At 45.5% G+C, this 19,397-nt stretch overlaps 1 protein-coding gene across 1 annotated transcript in view; it reads left to right on the top strand.

Moving 5' to 3' along the window:
• Nucleotides 1-19,397, top strand: part of LOC147668691 (zinc finger protein RFP-like) — a 191,218-nt gene that overhangs the window by 142,541 nt on the left and 29,280 nt on the right. Inside the window, exon 5 of the mRNA XM_086948510.1 lies at nt 9,944-9,993. Within this exon, the coding sequence (XP_086804636.1) occupies nt 9,944-9,993 (50 nt within the window). The remainder of the gene's footprint in view (nt 1-9,943; nt 9,994-19,397) is intronic.

The raw sequence follows: 19,397 nt of genomic DNA on the forward strand, positions 1-19,397 counted from the left end.
GCCTGGACAATCGAACACAGAGGAAGAAGAGTGTCAGAGGGTGCGGTAGTGAATAGGGTGAAAGGGAGGTGTCGGGCGGGCACAGGGTGTGATTCTCAGAGAAGAACAGCGCAGATGGGAGAAGATTTCTGGCCCATGCATGAGAGAGGGAGCGGGGGTGACCAGTGCGTGGGGGAGATGCTTGCGAGGGTGGGGAGCCATGCTGAGGATCGGCGGCATGCAGAGAGTGGGTCTGGTCAAGGCATCTAAAATGGCTGCCGTGCTCAACAAAAGTGTGGCATTGCAAAAAAGGCAAGATGGCGCAGACAATGTTTATCAATAAGGATTAATTTATAACAATTATTTTTAACAAAATATTTACTCGCAGTGACAAAATGGCGGTCAACAGTTCCTGATTTCCATCGAATCGAACGTTAACCGACGTCACGCAGCAAAAAAAAACGCTCACGCACAGCTGCTGGAAGACATGTATCAACATATATGAGCCTCCTCAGCCACCCTCAGAAAACATAAGGGGTCAGGATACGTCTCCCGTACCCCCTTTTACCCTGTAATTTAATTAAACCGAAACACAAAATGGCGAATTCCCGTTTCGCTACCAGTTTGCGTCCCGGTTCGCGAACCGGTAAGCGCTTCTACCGTGAAAAATCAATTTTTTTTTATTTTCCCCACGGGACCCTTTAATAACCCCAACATCATTCCTAGGGGGTCAAGAGGGGTCTACCTTGCCCCCCTTCATTAAATTCCCCCTTCGTTTTTCTCCTCCTCTTGTCTCTCGATCCTACCGAGAGACAAGATGGCGGCCGCTCCGGACTGTTTAGAATGTTGACAGACACCGGAGAGCCAATCAGCTTCGCTTCGCAAAGCTCCGTTACGCGAAAAGTACGCGATCTAGTGCGCTATCCAGGACGCTGTCACAGATATATCTGTTTTTTTAAACGTTAATTTCTCAAAATCCACTGGAGCACATATATTGAGACCCAGCAAAGGCACATCGGGCTAACAGTCCCTACAATTTTGCCAAGTTTCGTGTAAATACATTCAGCCGTTCGAGCTAAAAGTGAGGCCAAACGCCCTATGGAAATTAACATGGGAAAAATGCGTTTTGGGACCCCCCTTTTTTCTCGGCCCCCCCTTGACGAAACCCCCCCCCCCCCCCCCCCCCCCCCCCCAAATTTTCAGGGGCTGATCAGAAACAAAATGTGCCATTTTCCTGAATTTCAGCCGATTCCGTCCACAAATGACAAAGTTATTAGACATAGTATTTTCAAAAGTTCCATAGAGAAAAAATCCTAACTATATATACCTACTGGCAACCGCCAGTAGATATATATATATATATATATATATATATATATGTATATATATGTATATATATATATTATGCATTTATGGAAACGAGAAGAAGTAACACAACACAGAAGTATATCCATCTTACCCAAATGTCAAAAGTGGATGGAGAATAATCAATGGCGTTGGTTCCTTTCAATGTACAGAGATGACCACTGGGCCGCGGATACATTTTTTGAGGGGTCTGTGTTTCAAAGTTCTAGAGCAGTGATGATGGAGTTTGCAGTAACCGAGGTTGTGTAGTAATCCATGCACGGTTCTAGAGGAATGATAACAAGATTTACAGTGGTTCCCCAGGATTCCGGTGCTGACCAACTCTTATAAGAGGGCTGGGCGGATGGTCTCTATACAGGGTCTAGCTTGTTGTACCCATCAGAGGAGCTCTTGAGTTCTGGCTCTAGAGTATTCCTCCTCTGCCTTTTAACACTTCTGCCCCTCTATCTATTTCTGATCGCAGTGTTATTTTGCACTGTGCAATCACTGTGTGTTGCTCTTTCAGTACCTGTGTCAGACTCCACGCTGCAGGATCCGATTGATGCACATACAACTCCACCTCCCGATCTCACCAACACGCTCGTACTAACAACACAGCGTGTTTGAGTGATAAGGCGAGGGAAAAAAGGAAACAAAACAAGGAGGGGACGGAAAGGGACTGCAGGGAAGGGATAGCTGAAAGACAAAAGAACAAGCATACAGGTTATAAGTGTTCACAGGGAAATCCTACTCTCATTTCCTTCTCACTATGTATGAATAGAGATTCACCTTTACAGAAGAAGTGCGCTCCACCTCCTCCCTGTATCTTGAATATTGATAACTGCCACACTAGTCCCTAAGGAACACAAACACCGGTTACTATCAGATATCTCACAGAACCAAGATTCAATACTCTCTAGTGGTTTTGTACATACCCTGCCTTGTGTTAGAACTGTGCTCAAAAAATAAACGTGTGCATATCCCACAACCTTTGTGAATCCAAAACAAAGTCCGTCTCCTGAGAAACTAGTTCTCCTTTTAAGAATGTACCAATTCAATCCTTTATGGACACGGTAAGACGTAGCATCCTACTACCGTCTTCTGCTCTCAATTCCACAACACAGTGTTCTTTAATATTTCCACTCCAAATACGGCAAGGTGTAGGTTCCCCCCCCCACTACCTTCCGCTTTGGCACTTAATTCGGAAGACACTAGTGACTCGCTTCGTAACGGTAGTAAGCAGTAGGGTTAAACCCGCTATACTCCGTTCTCACAGAATTCCAAGAAAAAACAATCAATCCAAATGCGAAACTCTTTTGCGCATTAAATACCCTTTGCCGGTTAACAGAATGCCGCCTGTGAAGAACGCTTCAGTACTGGTGAAACAACGCGTTAAAAGACACGCGCTGCTCGAAACTCACTGTACTTGAGCAGCGAAGTCCCAGTCCGTTCTTTCTCCGCTCGAATCTTCCTCCAGCCACCTACACGATGAAGACAACAGGAACTCCAGGAAAATACAACCAGACAGAGCGCATTCCACGCGCTACAGGAGAGATCCCAAAACACTTTAGTCCAAAGCGCGTTTCCTAATCCTTTCGCGCTGATAACGAATAGGAAACAGGAACTAAACCCTCTCTGATACTTCCAGAGAGGAGACCAACACAGCACACCTCTCAAGTCACCAACAAACACTGCTGTTGAACAAAATCACGAACAAAGTGTAGAGGGTCTGCCCTGCCTATATAGTGCCACGCCCCCTCTCAGGAATTCTGGGAGATGTAGTTCAATGGTTAGGTAGGCGCGTTTGGTAGATCCTGACAACCTGGTTGTCACTGCCTTTAGCGTTAGTGTTCTGTATGAATGACCACTCCTTGTTAGGTTCTGGCATCTTACCTCCTATCTCTGTCGTTTTAGCAATTTTCTGATCTACGACAAATGAACTTTTGCATAAGGCGTTTACCTTCTACACTGGTTAGAGTTGCTCTTTGACTCCACATACGCCAGACAGTGATTGTCACTTCGACTGAGGCACATGTGGCACGCACGACCAGTTTGAAGAACCTTGGCAAACTCTCTGGGAGAGCACTCTCGACTCTTCGGGTTGCGGGGTTGACGTATCTGCTATCTCGTCACCAGTAATAATCTCCTCCCCAGCCCAGTAACATGTAAAAGAATTAAACCACACACAGAGCCTGGTATTACACGTCTTTATTCCTCAGAGTCTAACCTCTAACTGAAACATACTGCATCATTAATTTTATCAACCACACCCAATCACTTACATCACTAGACTATGGAGTCCGTCAGTGACCATAGTGGACCTACGCGCAATAATACACAAGACACTACAGGAACTATTATGAAGAAGAGATGGCTGACGAGTTAGCCAAGAAATTGGCTAAAAAGCAGCTTTTTTTAGGTTGTCTGAAGCACAAATGTGAAGGGACAGAGCTAAGATGTAATGAAAGAAATTCCAAAGCTTTGGGGCAAAACATGAAAAGCACAACCTCCTTTACAACTTTTTCTAAATGTGGGAATAATTCATAATTTTTAGGTAAATGGAGGAGAGTAGGTTTTTATGCATTGACAGATATGAATGAGCAAACCAATATTTCCATAAAGCGGAACCGCGACCACAAGGGTATTAGGGGTGGTACCTTGTTATGTTTGATGGAATATGCAGAGCACCGTGAAGGTGATGCTGGTTTGCAAGGGAAATCTAGGACGAGACCTCAAAGAGGGGTAACTTGACAATGATTGGGTGATATGTGGGATCCTTGGTTTTGAATTGCTTGGGATGTCTGCAGCAGAGTTGATTTGATTGCAATAGTCCAGTCTGAAGCCAGTCAGTGCAGATCTTGCTGTGCAGTGACTGCAGACTCCACTGAAGGTCAGATGGAGGTAAAAGCAGATTCTTGAGTATCCATCTGTATTAAGGCACTCATATAGAATCCCAAGCATTTTACCGAGTTTCATGGGGTGGGACAAAGAACCAAATTGGAAGATCACGGAGAGAAGTGCAACAGAGAGGAGCATTTGCCAGTGATCAGAAAGTCTGATTTGCCGGTGTCTGGTGGCCCATGCATTATCGAAAGTAATAGGTTCTTGCCACACCGACCACTAAATCTAATCAACATTTGTGTACCGTCAGTTCACATGTAATTTATAATTCTGTGAGATTGGTAGATTCCGGGCTACCATCATACAGACACACAGATGATTTAAAGATGGTCAGAAAAGGACCTAGAGATTCTTCCTTGGATTCCACCAGAAAGAACAGAGATGGACCACTTGACCACAGTCCCACCTATACTGGCTTCATGAAGTTTCTGAATCAGTAGATAATGGTTGGCAGTGTTGAATGCCGCTGATGTAATAAAGTTACGTCATTGGCACTGTCGACATCCGCAGCCATCTAAGGTGATCAGCACTGCAAGAATAACACTCCTGGTGCTTCTGTTTGAATGAAATGTGTAATCTCGGGTGTTATTAGATTCTGGGAAAATGCAGAATTGCTTTGTTGCGGCGGATTCAATCATTTTGCCAGCTGCCGGTTAAAAAGACTGAATACAATTTACAAGTATTTAGAAGGATTTAGCCGAGGTTTAGTTGACAATAGAGGGAGAAAGTATCCTAATTTGAAAGCTGCTTGGGCTGTGACTTGTATAAGTGATTGATTGAAAATGTTGAGTAGTGGGTGTTCAGTTGTAGTTTTTCGAGGAGAATAAATCTACTAAGTCATTGCACAGTTTTTGAGAAATTTTGAGTGAAATGATTCTGCGCACATTTTGAGATAATGTTAAATAATTATTCTTTTGTATTTTAGTCGTCAAAATTCAAGTGTTTTAATTGCTATTTAATGAAAATGGCAAAGGTTTACAATGGCGTGGATTGAGTGTGGCAGTGTTGTGGTTGGGTGGTAGTCGGAATACACATTACCCCAAGCAATAAGTAATTTATCAAGTCTGTAGAACAACCCCCACCTGGAGCAGATGTAACCTGTTAGCCCTGTTCTCACTGAGCTACAGGGGCGTAGCTAGAGCTTGTGGCGCCCGGGGCTATCCCTCAGATTGCCGCCCCTTGGGGGGGGGGGGGGTGCTGGGGAAAAAGGACGGTGAGCACTTGAAAGATGTCCGAGAGACACGTAGTATTGCTGCTAATAGTTACCTCGATCATGCAAGTTACATGCACATACATGTATGGGAAACATAGCGAACAAAGTTGGATCTACAAGCATTTCATGAATTCTCTGGACTCTCATCAGCAGGCTCTGTTTTTGAGTTTGAAAAAATATTGGCAGCCAAAGCTGGAATCTGGTCAGTTTTGCTTTTACCGAAAATCTCACACTACTCTGTTGCACCCCAATTTTAACATGTGTCTTTTCAGTTATTGTCAGTGTGTTGCAACTATTACGCTTCTGATTACTTTAATTAAACTTGTCTAAGGGGCAGATTTATGTTGGGAATGCGCCACGTTTGCGTCACGCAACTGCGGAGTAAACGTGGCGCATCCCTACGACCCATTTACAACGTGACGCATCTAGGCAGATGCGTCACAGTGTAAAGCCCTGCGCCACTTGTGGGCGTTCCGGCGCAGGGTGGGCGTTCCGGGGCAGGTGCGCCTCGCAAAAGTGGCTGAGTGAAATCTATAAGATTTCACTCAGTCACTTTCAGGCCAATGCTGCGTCAAAATCCTGCACCTACTTGAAGCAGGCGTAGGTCTTGACGCAGCATTGTAAAGATGGGGCACCCCCGAGCCTTGCTGGAGCTGCGTCGCGCTTGCGACGCAACTCCAGCAATGCAGCACCTTTACGGCACAGATGTGTCACGCATCTGCAGTGTTTTTGCCCCATGGTGCGCCGCATTGTAAATGCGGCGCACCATGGGTGGCGGAGCAGCGGCGCAAGATAACTGGCGCATCCCTGGGGATGCGCCAGTTATCATAAATCTGCCCCCCTGTGTTTAATCCCTATTGCACAGCGCAACTAAAATTCTTACATTGTTAATAGTATTTAATCGGCAACTCCCAATTTTAGTTTGTATAGATTGTTAATGTATTAAGAGGAAAGTATACAGGAAACGTCATATTTTGGAGTAAACTATTAAAAGCGACAAAACGATCTGCTTTTGCCTTTAATTTATAATATGTGGCAATCATCTGAAATCTAAATGATAATAAATCATGTCAGATTCTAGTTTGTCTATATCCTTGTTTTGAACAAGTTCAAGCACGTAATAGTTCTTCAGATGACCCAAATTACTTGATGGCGCTTGAACATATCCTTTAAGAAAGTGCACACTTTTGTCTTGCTGGATAAACTTGGCGTGTCATACAATGAAGGTTGATAATGTAAGTGCCGTTCAGTGCTGCTTACGTGTATTGTGACTCGGCAGGGTTCTTATTGCTGATCTTTTGTTCTGTTTAACCCCTTAACCTGCCGACCATCCAAATCCCTGTGGGGAACCCCCTTCTATTCCTCTGCTTACGTCATCGTCCTGAAAAGAATGAAATTACTGCATAAGCCTGTCGATCTTTCAGCCTATACTTGTTTACTTCAAACATATCTAAAGAAAGGTGTTCTTTTTCTCACTGTCTCGCTCGTGGGTTTGAAATCACCAAGACACCTGGAAGGGGGTTGGTGTCATGGTGTGCTGCAAAGTTTTTACACAAAAAAAAGGAAAGCCGTGTTTCTGTGCTTACCCGTGCCCTTGTTAACAACTCTCAAGGTTTGATGGGGCACAGTATCATAAAAATATATTGATTCTACTGTCATGATTAATACGGCCCAGATAATCTATTCGACTAACTTTTTACAGGAGCATGGTTAATTCGAGGCGGCGGATGCAGGCGTGGCCCACCTGCACTCATTTTTGGGGAGCAACACTTTCTTTTCCACAGCATGCCGTGATCCATAGCAAGAGACAGGAAAAAAACACAGAGGGGGAAAAAAGAAAGGAGGAAATGAAAGACGGAAATAAGTGCATAGGGAGGCAGTAGGGATGAAAATAGAGTCACTTAAAAAGGAAGGGCGTGTCTGTCAGTGGATTATAGAGGCGTGCGTTAGTATCAAGAAAACGCAGCGGTATGCAGCGCCTCTGCTGTCGATAGTACCGGCCACGGGCTTCTGAGCAAACCTTTGGGCCCCGCAACTAATTCTTTAACAAATTAAGCAGCCAGTGACATTTTTAGGATGAATCTACTGTGACTCGGCCTTGCACTGGACTCCAACATTAGCAAAAATTAATGGAGTTTTTAGAACTGAGATGCTTTGGTCCAAATCATGGTAAATCATTTGTATTAAAGTGAGTGAGAACACCGAGGGGCGCAAAAGAAGGGCCCTACCGTAGCAGCTCGGTGTGAGAGTGCCTCTTTGGAGCAGCTCCAGCTGATGCAGGGCCTAAAGCGCTTTTAAATTTTAACTGCAGCAGGCAGGCACAGTGCAAACGCAGGACTTTCAATTAAATTGCCAAAAGGTAAGTCCCGCGTTTGTGTGCACTGTGCAGTTACCCACCGAAACCGGTCACGTCAAGAAGTGCAGACTCGAGCGTGGCTTTGCATTGCACACAGTCTTTTACTGTCTGGGCGGCCATAGCTGCCAAGGTTTCAGATTGCCATGTGTGACATTTAAAAAATTTGAGTGAAATTATGAGTGACATTTCAACGACTATGAGTGACACTTTCTCGTGAGCAAAAATCATGCAATGAAGACGAGGGACACTTCTAAATATCAGGAATTACAGCCATTTGAGCAACAAACTCCAAGAACTTCTTGAAACTGCTGCAGAGCACCAGAAATGGAAGGACACTAACCCTATTGCTCCCTCCTGTAACCGGACTGTACAGTAAACAAATGCATAACCATGATATTACACAATTTATGAGACTCAGACAGAGCCCTGCGCCTGCTACTGTGATAAATCATGTGACTGCTGAGGTAAAACTAAACCACCAGGATTCAGGCTCACTGACTCCGGAAGGATGATCAGACAGAGCAGCCCTGCAGATCGATGCTTTTTATGTGAAATTATTTTTTTCAGATCATGACTCATGTAGTTAGTAATAGGTCATGGTGCTTCAGGCAAGTGGATGTGAGTACCTGACACAGTGCTTTGTAGGACTAAGGGGAAGGGTGGGCTGTAATAATGCAGAAGGGTTCCCTCCGCAGTTCTTACCTCTCTGCGTAGTTGCTGCATGTCTCACTTCCTGAATGGCCTAACCTTTATTATTTCTTTTTTCCTCAGAACCACTGTTCCTACATTCACAGCATTTCTGCCTTTGCATGTCAATGGGACAAGCGGCTACAAAAGTTAACCGCTCTTGCTGACTGACAACTGGCCAATCATATGACACAGACCGCCTTAGCCAGTCCTAGTTTTCAGGCAACAATACCGCATTGCTGGCAGCAGTTCAAAACCCATACCTTCGGAAATATCCAAATAGAATGCCGAGAATGGAAAGTGATGTTGCTTAGAAATCGTACTCTGTAATACAACAACGATCACTTGCTTCTCGGTTTCAAATTCTGTAGACAAAGTGCTGTTTTAGAGTGAGGTTTTATAATTTTGTACCATGATCTACACAGCCTTGCTCATTGCTAAATATAGATTTTTATACCGACCTCAGTGCTACCTCATTACCACAGGGTTACTTTCCACATACACTTAATGCCACTTTTTATCTTGCTACCAATATTTTTTTGCATGCATGATGTCAGTTGCACCACGTGCTAACCACCTGTTACTGTCACCGACTTACTTAGTCGACTAAATCACTCACTTACTTTTACAGTTCTTGGAGGACTCGCTCTGCTGCAGCCCAGTTCTTCCAGGCTGGCTGCGCCTGCTGGTGTGGGCCCCTCATCCCGGGCGGCCCCCGGGCGCCATGCTGGCCTGGCTGGCCACCCTGCTGACTGAGCTCGCCAGCTGCCTGCAGTATCTGTTTTGCGCCATGATAATCGCCGGATGATCGCATCGTGTCGGGAGGCTGTGCCATTGAGAGAGAGACTCACTTGAGTCTCGTGCAGCACACAGCCTCAGATTCACCCGCTGCCACTTGCCTACTTCCTCTCTCTCCCTCCGGACGTCACGTGACGTCAGACGCACTCTACCCCAGCACATCCGCGGCCGTGGCACTGGAGGCCCGTTGCGGCCGCGGCCGCCTTAATGATTTATGGGACACTGTGTTCCTTCCTTCCAGTGAATCGTTCCCAAGAATCCCAAATTCATTTTAAAGGCCGCAGCAGCGCAACGGGCCTCCAGTGCAGCGCGACGGCTGCCGCCTCAAAAATGGTGCCGCCTGGGGCGGACCGCCCCCCTCGCCCCCACCTAGCTACGCGGGCGCTGAGCTAACCATTGTGCTTAAGACACACACCTTGGCCCTCCGCGGCCTCCCTTGATGCACCCTGATCCCCCTGAGCCATCTGCCTTAGAGCCCCCATATCCTGTCATAAGATGTTAAAGGTACTTTTGGATATCGTTAGAGCTTTGACTGTTGTGTATAAACAGTAACTCCCACTCTTAATACTGAATCTTACTTCAAACACAGGTCTTATGTGATGTTCATCCTTTGTTCCTGTAGCTGTCATTGCTTTTTTAATATTAAAATGATTTGTGTGTTACAGGTGCAACAAATTGAGGATTCAGTGCCCAGAGGTGGTGAAGAGCTATAAAGGTAAAAATCATTGTGTTGATTATTTGTGTTTGTTGGGGTTCATGAATGATATGGTATGTGTTACTCGAATGTGAGTGTACCTTTAATAAAATGAAAGACCAGAGGCGTTTGGCACAACAAGCACAGTTGTTTAATTAAACGCAGCGGCCGAGAGATCAAGCAACAGAGTCGGGGTCTGAAAACTGTTTCAAAGCACATTGGTTTCGTCCGTCTTTTTATACTTTACATTAAGCATCATAAAATGATTTATGCATTTCTTTTGCAACCATAATTTAGGCCCTGTCATGGGGCCATGAAGCCGGGCGTTTGATAAGAAGCGCAGGTCGCCCTTGTCCTTGTGTGAACATACTGGAGCGCCAGTGGGTACGTGTCCAGATATTCGGCATGAAGAGCGCATGATCACTGCGTGTAATGTACGTGCTGTGCTCTGATAGGCTGTGTGTTTCTAACTTAGTGTGGGATCTGACTTCATGGTGTTCTTGAGAATGTCCGCCCCTCTGGCCAAACGTATTTTATTGGGGCCAATCTCCTGAAACGATTGTGGTGTTGCTGCCTACCTGTGGGATCAATCTGGGCTTTCCTATGCATGCATTCTGTCTATAGGTTATGTGCCCTCCCTCCACCTTAGATCTGTCAATCATTTGCCTCAGGGCTAGGAGGTAGGGCCTGCCTACAACTTATTTCTGACTCTGGTTTGAAGGGGGAGGGGGCTCACATTGGTTACATTAAACCATGGAATGCAAGTTTGTTTTTATAGGTACATATATCATGGTGTACATCGACATCGTAATATCCAATATTAACATAGGGTTTTATGCTTGCCACTATAACAAAACATCAGTGTATGATCACAGACAAGACAAACTGTTAATCAGTTAAACAGAGTCACAAGAAAAAAGGTTAAAAATGAAGAAAAGGGTGCAGGGTAGAAACACCCTTACCCCTTAGACCTGCTCAGGGTGTCCCACAGGGACTCCAGGGCCCAAAAAAGCATTTTTCCCCCCAAAATCGTGGGGATTCTGCTGAGTTTGTGAATCCCGCCAAAAAACCCAAAAAACGAATTGTGGGCTCCAGCACTTCGTTTTCTAGAAGCCCTCGGTGGGCCATGTCCAGGGGGCAATGCACAATTATTGTGCGGGGGCATGCGGGGACCACCACAGCCCCAGGGACCGCCACCTCCCCGGGGTAGGATTAATATTGTGGGGGGGCATGTGGCCCCCCTCAGAGCCCCGGCGACCGCCACCTCCCGGGGCGATCCTTTATTAGGGGGGGGGGTGGCGGCCTCACCGCCCCCCCCCCCCTCAGTCTCTGGGACTTTTATTATGGACGTGGGAGCCTGGCAGGCCCCCCAAGCCCCGGGGACCGCCACCTCCCTGAAGCGATCCTTTATTATGGGTGGGGGGGCCTCACGGGGACCACCACCTCTCCGGGGCTTTAAACACTAAGGGAGGGGGGGTCGGTCGGCCCCAATCCTTGGGCCCTCCTTGGCCCTGGGGACTGCCACCCCCCCAGGGCCGACTCCAGCAACGTCCTGCAGTGCCCACTCCCGGGACATTGCAGTTTAGAATGGCATGGCAGGAGCACTGCTCCCGCCCTATCATTGCAAACTTCTGCTCTCGCTTCCTGGAAGCGAAGCAGAATTGCTTTTGGACAAGGGGAGCTGCATGTTTGCAGCTCCCCTTGTCCAAAATCCGTGCCGGCTCCAGCAGGATGCGAGGAGCCGCCAGGGTCCGCGGACCCCCTCTGTTTTGTTATTAGTTAAAAAAAAATAAAGCCGGGCCCCTGAGATGGGGAACCTTTCAGCCAAAAATTGGACTCAGGAGGGATATGGCCCCCTCCAAAAATTTTAAGAGAACAGCTAGCCAGGCCAGGGGGATGGGGTCCCTGGGGCCAAGAGAGGCCCAGGGAAGAGGGGCCACGCAGCCCCCTTCCAAAAATAAATTTTTGTCTGGGCCCGGGATGGGGTCCTTGTGCCGTAATCGGCCTCCGGATGGGGGACTCGCACTCCCTCCTTTAAAAAAAAAAAAAAAAAAAAAAAAAAAAACGAAATGGCTCAGGTCCTGGGGGATGGGCCCAAAAGGCACAAGAGAAGGGGGGCTCCCAGCCCCCCTATTAAAGTAAAAATAAATTTAAAAAATGGTAACGCGCCGGAGGCCCCGCCCCCTCCCTTCTTGACTCTGCAAAGTCACCTCCTGGCATTGTCTGCGTTGGGGGATTAAGTTCCCGTTGCTACTGAGGGTCCCTGGGGACTAACTAGGCCACCAGGGACCTCCAGTAAGACTCACACAGTGGCATTGCTGAGAGGTGGTATGAAGCCACGCCCATTTTTACACCACTCTGCAAAAGCGCCTCTTGGCGCACTTCTGGAGGGTTGATGAGGTACCCTTGTGTCCTGAGGACCTCAGGACTAAAGTGGACTATAACCCCCAAGCAGCTCTGCGCCAGGAGGTGTTTGCAGAGTGGTATAAAAAATGGAGCGTGGCCTCTCACCACTCAGCAATCCAGTGGTGTGGGGCTTACTATAGGTAACGAGTGCTAGTTGGCCCTCAGGGACCCTCAGGAGGCATGGGAACTTCATCCCCCAACCAAGAGTACGCCAGGAGGCGCTTTTGCAGAGTGGTGGAGAAAAGGGGCATGGTCCTTGTCAAACTCACAGCAATCCCACTCTGTGGGGCGTACTGGAGGTAACTGGTAGGTTAGTTGGCCCCTAAGGACCCCCACAAGTGAAGGGGACTTTAATCCTCATCCAAGAGTGCGCCAGGGAGCGCGTTTGCAGAGTGGTGTAAAAAGGGGGCATGGCCTGCTATGAGAACTTCCAAATCCTGCTGTGTGGGACTTACTGGAGATAATGGCAGGGGTTCTTGGCCCCCAAGGATGTTCTTGGGGCCAACTACCTCCCCTGATACCTCCAGTAAGTCCCACACAGTGCGATTGCTAAGACTTATTTGGAGGCCGCACGCCCCTTTCGCCACCACTCTACAAACACGCCTCTTGGCAAACTACGGGTTGGGGGGTGGAAGTCCACTTTACTCCTGAGGGACTTTGGGGGCCAAGAGGCCCTCCTCGTACCTCTTGTAAGTCCAATGCAGCGGAATTCCTGAGCGCTGATCGGAGGCCCAGCCCCCTTTAACCACCACTCTGCAAACACTACTAGTAGTTAAAGAAGCATTTGCAAAGTTATAGGTCTCACATTTGGTACACTTAGAACTATTGGTGTTGCAAATGTAAGTTTTTTACTAATGACTTTTGGAGTGGAGTGGATGTACTTTGTGTGTATTGGAATTATGTGATGTGCTGTGCAGTGAAATTATGTCGCTAGAAAGTATGTGGTATTTATTGTATGGGTATTATGTAGAGTGTGATCATGTGTTATGGAGAGTAATTATGTGGTATGGTGGTCGGTGTTGTGTTGTGGAGGGGTAACCCCAGGTTTAGTCTTCCTCATGTCCATAGAAGCTAAAGTATAAACTCAATTAGACAAAAAAAAAGGTACCACTGAGGAGCACTTCTGGACCTAGTCAGTGGTATGAGCAGGGCCACTGAAATTATGCGACTGTTTGGCTGCACTGACTTTCGCACAATTCTACATTTTTTGCATTTACCACATAATCCATCATCTGCTGCAAAATCTACAGATTTGAACAAAAAAATACTTGTTTGTTGCTCATACTGCTCAAACGTTACCAAAAATGCAGTGGCAAGAGTTATAGATTGGTGAAAGGTCCTTTGCAAACATAAAATAGTCACCCGTTACTTATTGCTAAATGTGGGTGTAAATTGGTACTAATGGTGTGCAAACCACTCTTGTTTGTTTCTGCGTCTCTCTTGCCTTTTTCTGCATTTTTCTTCTTTCGGCACCTTTCTTCTTTTTTTGTGCACTTCTCCTGCCTCTTTCTGCACATCTTTTCCCCTTTCTGCACCTCCCTTATTTCTGCACCTCTTGTTTTTCTGTACCTCTTTTGCTTCTTCCTGTACTTATCTTCCCTCTTTCTGTACCCTCTTCCCGCTTTCTGCACCTCTTGCCTCTTCCTGCACCTCTCTTGCCTCTGTGTACTTCTCTTGCCTCTCTGCACCCTTATTGCCTCTTGCTGCACCCCTGTTGCTTCTTTCTGCACTTCTCTTGCCTCTTTCTGCACCTCTTTTGCTTCTTTCTGCACTTCTCTTGCCTCTTTCTGCACCTCTAGTGCTTATTTCTGCACTTCTCTTGCCTCTTTCTGTACCACTCTTGACTTTCTGCAACTGTTAGTTCTTTCTGCACTGCTCTTGCTTCTGTCTGCTTATTTCTTGCACATTTCTGCACCCCTCTTGCCTCTTTCTGCACCTCCGTTGGTTCTTTCTGCACTTCTCTAGCCTCTGTCTGCACCACTGTTCCCCTTTTCTGCACCTCTTTTGCCTGTTTCTGCACTTTTCTTGCCTCTTTCTGCACCTCTTTTGCTTATTTCTGCACTTCTCTTGCCTCTTTCTGCACTTCTCTTGCCTCTTTCTGCACCTCTGTTGGTTCTTTCTGCACTGCTTATTTCCTATACATTTCTGCACCCCTCTTGCCTCTTTCTGCACCTCTGTTGGTTTTCTGCACTGCTCTTGCTTCTGTCTGCTTATTTCTTATACATTTCTGTACCCCTCTTGCCTCTTTCTGCACCTCTGTTGGTTCTTTCTGCACTGCTCTTGCTTCTGTCTGCTTATTTCTTATACATTTCTGTACCCCTCGTGCCTCTTTCTGCACCTATGTTTCTTTTTGCACTGTGCTTGCTTCTTTCTGTACCGCAAATGTCAACACCCTCTTGCCTCTTTCTGCACCGCTCTTGCCTCCTTCTGCACCTCTGTTGGCTCTTTCTGTACTGCACTTTCCTTTTTCTGCACCTCATTTGCCTTTTTCTGCATCTCTTTTGCCTCTTTCTGCACTTCTTGCCTCCTTCTGCACATCTGTTGCTTCTTTCTACACTTCTCTTGCCTCTTTCTGCACCCCTCTTGCCCCTTTCTGCACCACTGTTGGTTCTTTCTGCACTGCTGTTGCTTCTGTCTGCTCATTTCTTACACATTTCTGTACCCCTCTTGCCTCTTTCTGCACCTCTGTTGATTCTTTATGCACCTCTCTTGACTCTATCTGCACCCCTATTCCCTTTATCTGCACCTCGTTTGCTTGTTTCTGCAATTTTCTTGTCTCTTTCTGTACCTCTTTTTCCTACTTCTGCACTTCTTTTGCTTCCATCCTCCACTTCTCTTGCTTCTTTCTACACCTCTCTTGCTGCTTTCTGCTCCTCTCTTGCTCATTTCTGCACCCCTCGTGCCTCTTTTTGCACCCCTCGTGCCTCTTTCTGCACCTTTATTAATTGGTTCTGTACTTCTTTTGCCTTTTTCTATACCCCTCTTGCCTCCTTCTGCACCTATGTTTCTTTTTGCACTGCTCTTGCTGCTTTCTACACCCCTCTTGCCTCTTTCTGCACCCCTCTTCCCTCCTTCTGCACCCCTGTTGGTTCTTTCTGTACTGCACTTGCTTCTTTCTGCAACTCTGTTGCTTCTTTCTACACTTCTCTTGCCTCTTTCTGCACCCCTCTTGCCTCTTTCTGCACCACTGTTGGTTCTTTCTGCACTGCTGTTGCTTCTGTCTGCTCATGTCTTACACATTTCGGAACCCCTCTTGCCTCTTTCTGCACCTCTGTTACTTCTTTCTACACTTCTCTTGCCTCTTTCTGAACCCTTCTTCCCTCTACTTGTACCTCAATTGCCTCTTTCTGCACCCCTGTTCCCCTTTTCTGCACCGCCCTTGTCTGTTTCTGCAACTCTTTCCTCTTTCTGTAGTTCTCTTGCCTCCCAGTGCACCTTTGTTGCTTCTTTCTGTACTACTCTTGCCTCTTTCTCCACCCCTCTTGTCTGTTTCTGCACCTCTGTTTTTTTTAGCACTGCTCTTGCTTTTTTCTGGACTTCTCTTGTACATTTCAGAACCCCTCTTGTCTATTTTGGCACACCTCTTGTCTCTTTTGGCACACCTCTTGTCTCCTTCTGCACCTATGTAGGTTCTTTCTGCACTGCTCTAGCTTCTTTCTGTACTTCTCTTGCCTCTTTTTGCACTGCTATTGCTTTTTTCTGCCCCTCTCTTGCAAATTTTCACACCCCTTTTCCCTCTTTCTGCACGTCTCTTGCCTCTGTTTGCACCCTCTTGCCTCTTTCTTTACCTCTGTTGCTTCTTTCTGCACGTCTCTTGCCTCTTTCTGCGCCTCTTTTGGTTCTTTCTCTACTGGTCTTCCCTCTTTCTGCACCCCTGTTCCCTCTTTCTGCACCTCTCTTGCTTCTTTCTGCACCCCTGTTCCCTCTTTCTGCCCCTCTCTTGCTTCTTTCTGAACTTCTCTTGCCCTTTCTGTACTCAAATTGGGAAGTGTAAGCTGTTGAGTTTAAAGGTCTGCGTGCTCTCGTGACCGAGGTATATGTCTACTTGTACATGTATTTTTACATGTGGTATGCATCTGACGATGGTAGGTTAAAACGCGGGTAACCTCTCCAAAGGTGGTCAATCAATCAAATAAGCTTTATTCGATTGAACATATAAATCATGAAAGCACAATGTTGTCACACATGATTCTAAAAATCAAATCATACTGATATTACATAGTTCTAAAGAATGTGGAATCCGCAATTAAAAAACAGGTTCGTAACTCACTATTTTCTGAATTTGATCACATTTACAAATACCTTACTAGAAACTGCTAGAAATTTCATAATATAAGAATTGCAATAAAATAAATCATGCGTTGAAAGCCTGGTTCATATTCCATAGTGGTTTTCTAAATGTAATCCCACATTTCAAATACATTGCTAGTGAGCTAGTAAACACTTCAGAATTTAAAAGTTGCAATGTAACGAAAGCTGGGTGACGTTATCTAAGGCCCAAAGTCTTCAATATGGGAACAATCCATATTTTTCTGGGAACTACATAAAATTTACAAAATAAGAGTGTGCAATGTGGACTGCTGGGACAAGTTGTCGCATGAGCATTGTCCAAGAGTATTCGACCAGTCATTCATGACAGGGAAACTAGTAAGTCTGTGGAAAATTCCCAGTTGAAAACGAGTCAGCAGCATCCGGTCATAACTCCCGCTTACATACACAAGATATGGTTGTGTGCCATAGCATGACATTAACAGATGGTTTAACATGACAGAGGACTTAACAATTTCATTTGAGAGTCTAATTGACTACAGATGCGTTAAGCACTCAGCCTTTAGTGTTTTTCTCGGGATTATTGGGATGCTACCCGGGTCAGTGAAATATACAGGGTAACCAATGTCTGCCATAAGCCTAATTTAATTTAACCAAGCAATACATGGGCCCCTATTGAGCTTTAAGCAGTCATTAATGATATCCCGGTTAAGACTTGTGTATGTTGTAGCCCAGATTTTATGCCATAATAAAATTGGCTCAATTTTGATTAGGTCGGAGATATACGATAACCCAAGCTCTGCGTGGAAGATATAGGTAGCCGTACTGTTGGGGACTGCCAACAAATATCTGACAAAGGCATTCTCGTCCAGCTGCAGGGGCTGGGAGTCAACATATATCTCCAGATGTCCGCGCTGTACATGGCAGTTGTAAGACATTTGGCCTTGTAAATTTGTATTAGTTCCACGACTGACCTTCTGCCTTGTTTGCTAGCAAAGTTGGTGAGGGCAGCGGTAGCTTTGGAAAATCACATTTTCCTAGCTTGAACTGCATGTGACCATGTCCCTTTATAATCAAAAAGAATGCCAAGGTATGGAAATCTATTGGTACACTCAACCTTGGTATTATTAATACAAATATCATGGCATTTAGTACTATTTGATCCACATTTCATTATGAACTTCACTTGCAACCCCAAATTTTGCATATATGGGGCAAAGCTGGTCACTAATCTTTGGAACCCAATTTGCGTACTCCCCATTAAGCCTGTGCTATCTGCGTACAGTAACGCCGGAATTGGCCGTTTATCAGTAAGTGGAAGATCCACGCATTAACTGATTAAAAATTGGCATAGGCTGTTAATATACAAAGTAAAAAGGTGGTCAAATCTTCTCAGTTCTGCTCTGTCATTTGGTTGCACAGGCAAACTTGTTTTATGTATATATGTGTTATAGATCCCCCTCAAATATACTATTGAATACACATGGTCCTTGTATTGTCAGCAGAAAGAAATGCATACACCTTTTTCTACACAAAATTACAGAGTATGCTGTTTGAAACACAGGTATTCAAGTAGTTGTATTTTTATTTTCATTTAACATGTCACTAGGTAAAAGCATAGACACGCATGCATACCTTCACAAACTTGGTCAGACTTATAACAGTGATGCTTAGGATTGCTGTTTTATATTTGGTAGGCCTAACGTTCTGAGCAGTTGATTAATAGTGAACCTTCAAGAGAAAAAAGAGGGTTAGACATCTGGGGAGAAGCATTTGTGATTAGGCTACTTTGTATGAGTCTATTGTAAGGTACAGTCAAACTACGCCTGTTTCTGCACCTCTGTTGCCTCTTTCTGCATTTCTCTTGCTTCTTTCTGCACCTTTCTTCCTCTTTCTGCACCTCTCATGCCTCTTTCTGCACTTTTCTTGCTCATTTCTGCTCATTTCTTCCTCTTTCTGCACATGTCCTACCTATGTAGGCATAGTTAGAAATTCGCATTTAAAAAAATCCTTATAAATTCTCTGAAAAAAACATAGGTTTCAGGGATATTATAGTTGGGAAATAGCATTTAAAAACCCTTAGATATTCACTGAAAAAAACACCGATTTCAGGGACGTTATAATTAGTTGGACATTTCCAACATTGCATAGTTAGTCGGCCATTAGAGTTAGCTGACCTAATTATAACTCGTGCCCCCGCAATGCACTGCTGATGACGTCACATATTACATCACTCACGACATGGTCCGTAACATCACTGATGACATCACTGATGACATCACTGACATCACTGATGACATCACTGATGCCATCAGACATCACTGATGACATCTCAAATGACATCACTGATGACATCTCAAATGACATCACTGATGACATCTCAAATGACATCACTGATGACATCTCAAATGACATCACTGATGACATCTCAAATGACATCACTGATGACATCTCAAATGACATCACTGATGACATCTCAAATGACATCACTGATGACATCTCAAATGACATCACTGATAACATCATCCACCTCGTATCGGATGCACCTCCTCACACCCTAATATAACCTTTGATACACTCACTCTAAAATACAGACTACCATTCTTGAAACCTTAGACACACCAACACCAGTTAGTACATACCCGCTCACTGATTGATACACTCAGTCACTCATCAATACAGGCACAGGTATATGCATACACCCATACAGACACTCGCACACCACCACTGACCCATAGAGTTACTCACAC

This window comes from Lissotriton vulgaris, unplaced genomic scaffold, assembly GCF_964263255.1.
Source record: "Lissotriton vulgaris unplaced genomic scaffold, aLisVul1.2 SCAFFOLD_2097, whole genome shotgun sequence".
Classification (NCBI taxonomy): Eukaryota; Metazoa; Chordata; class Amphibia; order Caudata; family Salamandridae; genus Lissotriton; species Lissotriton vulgaris.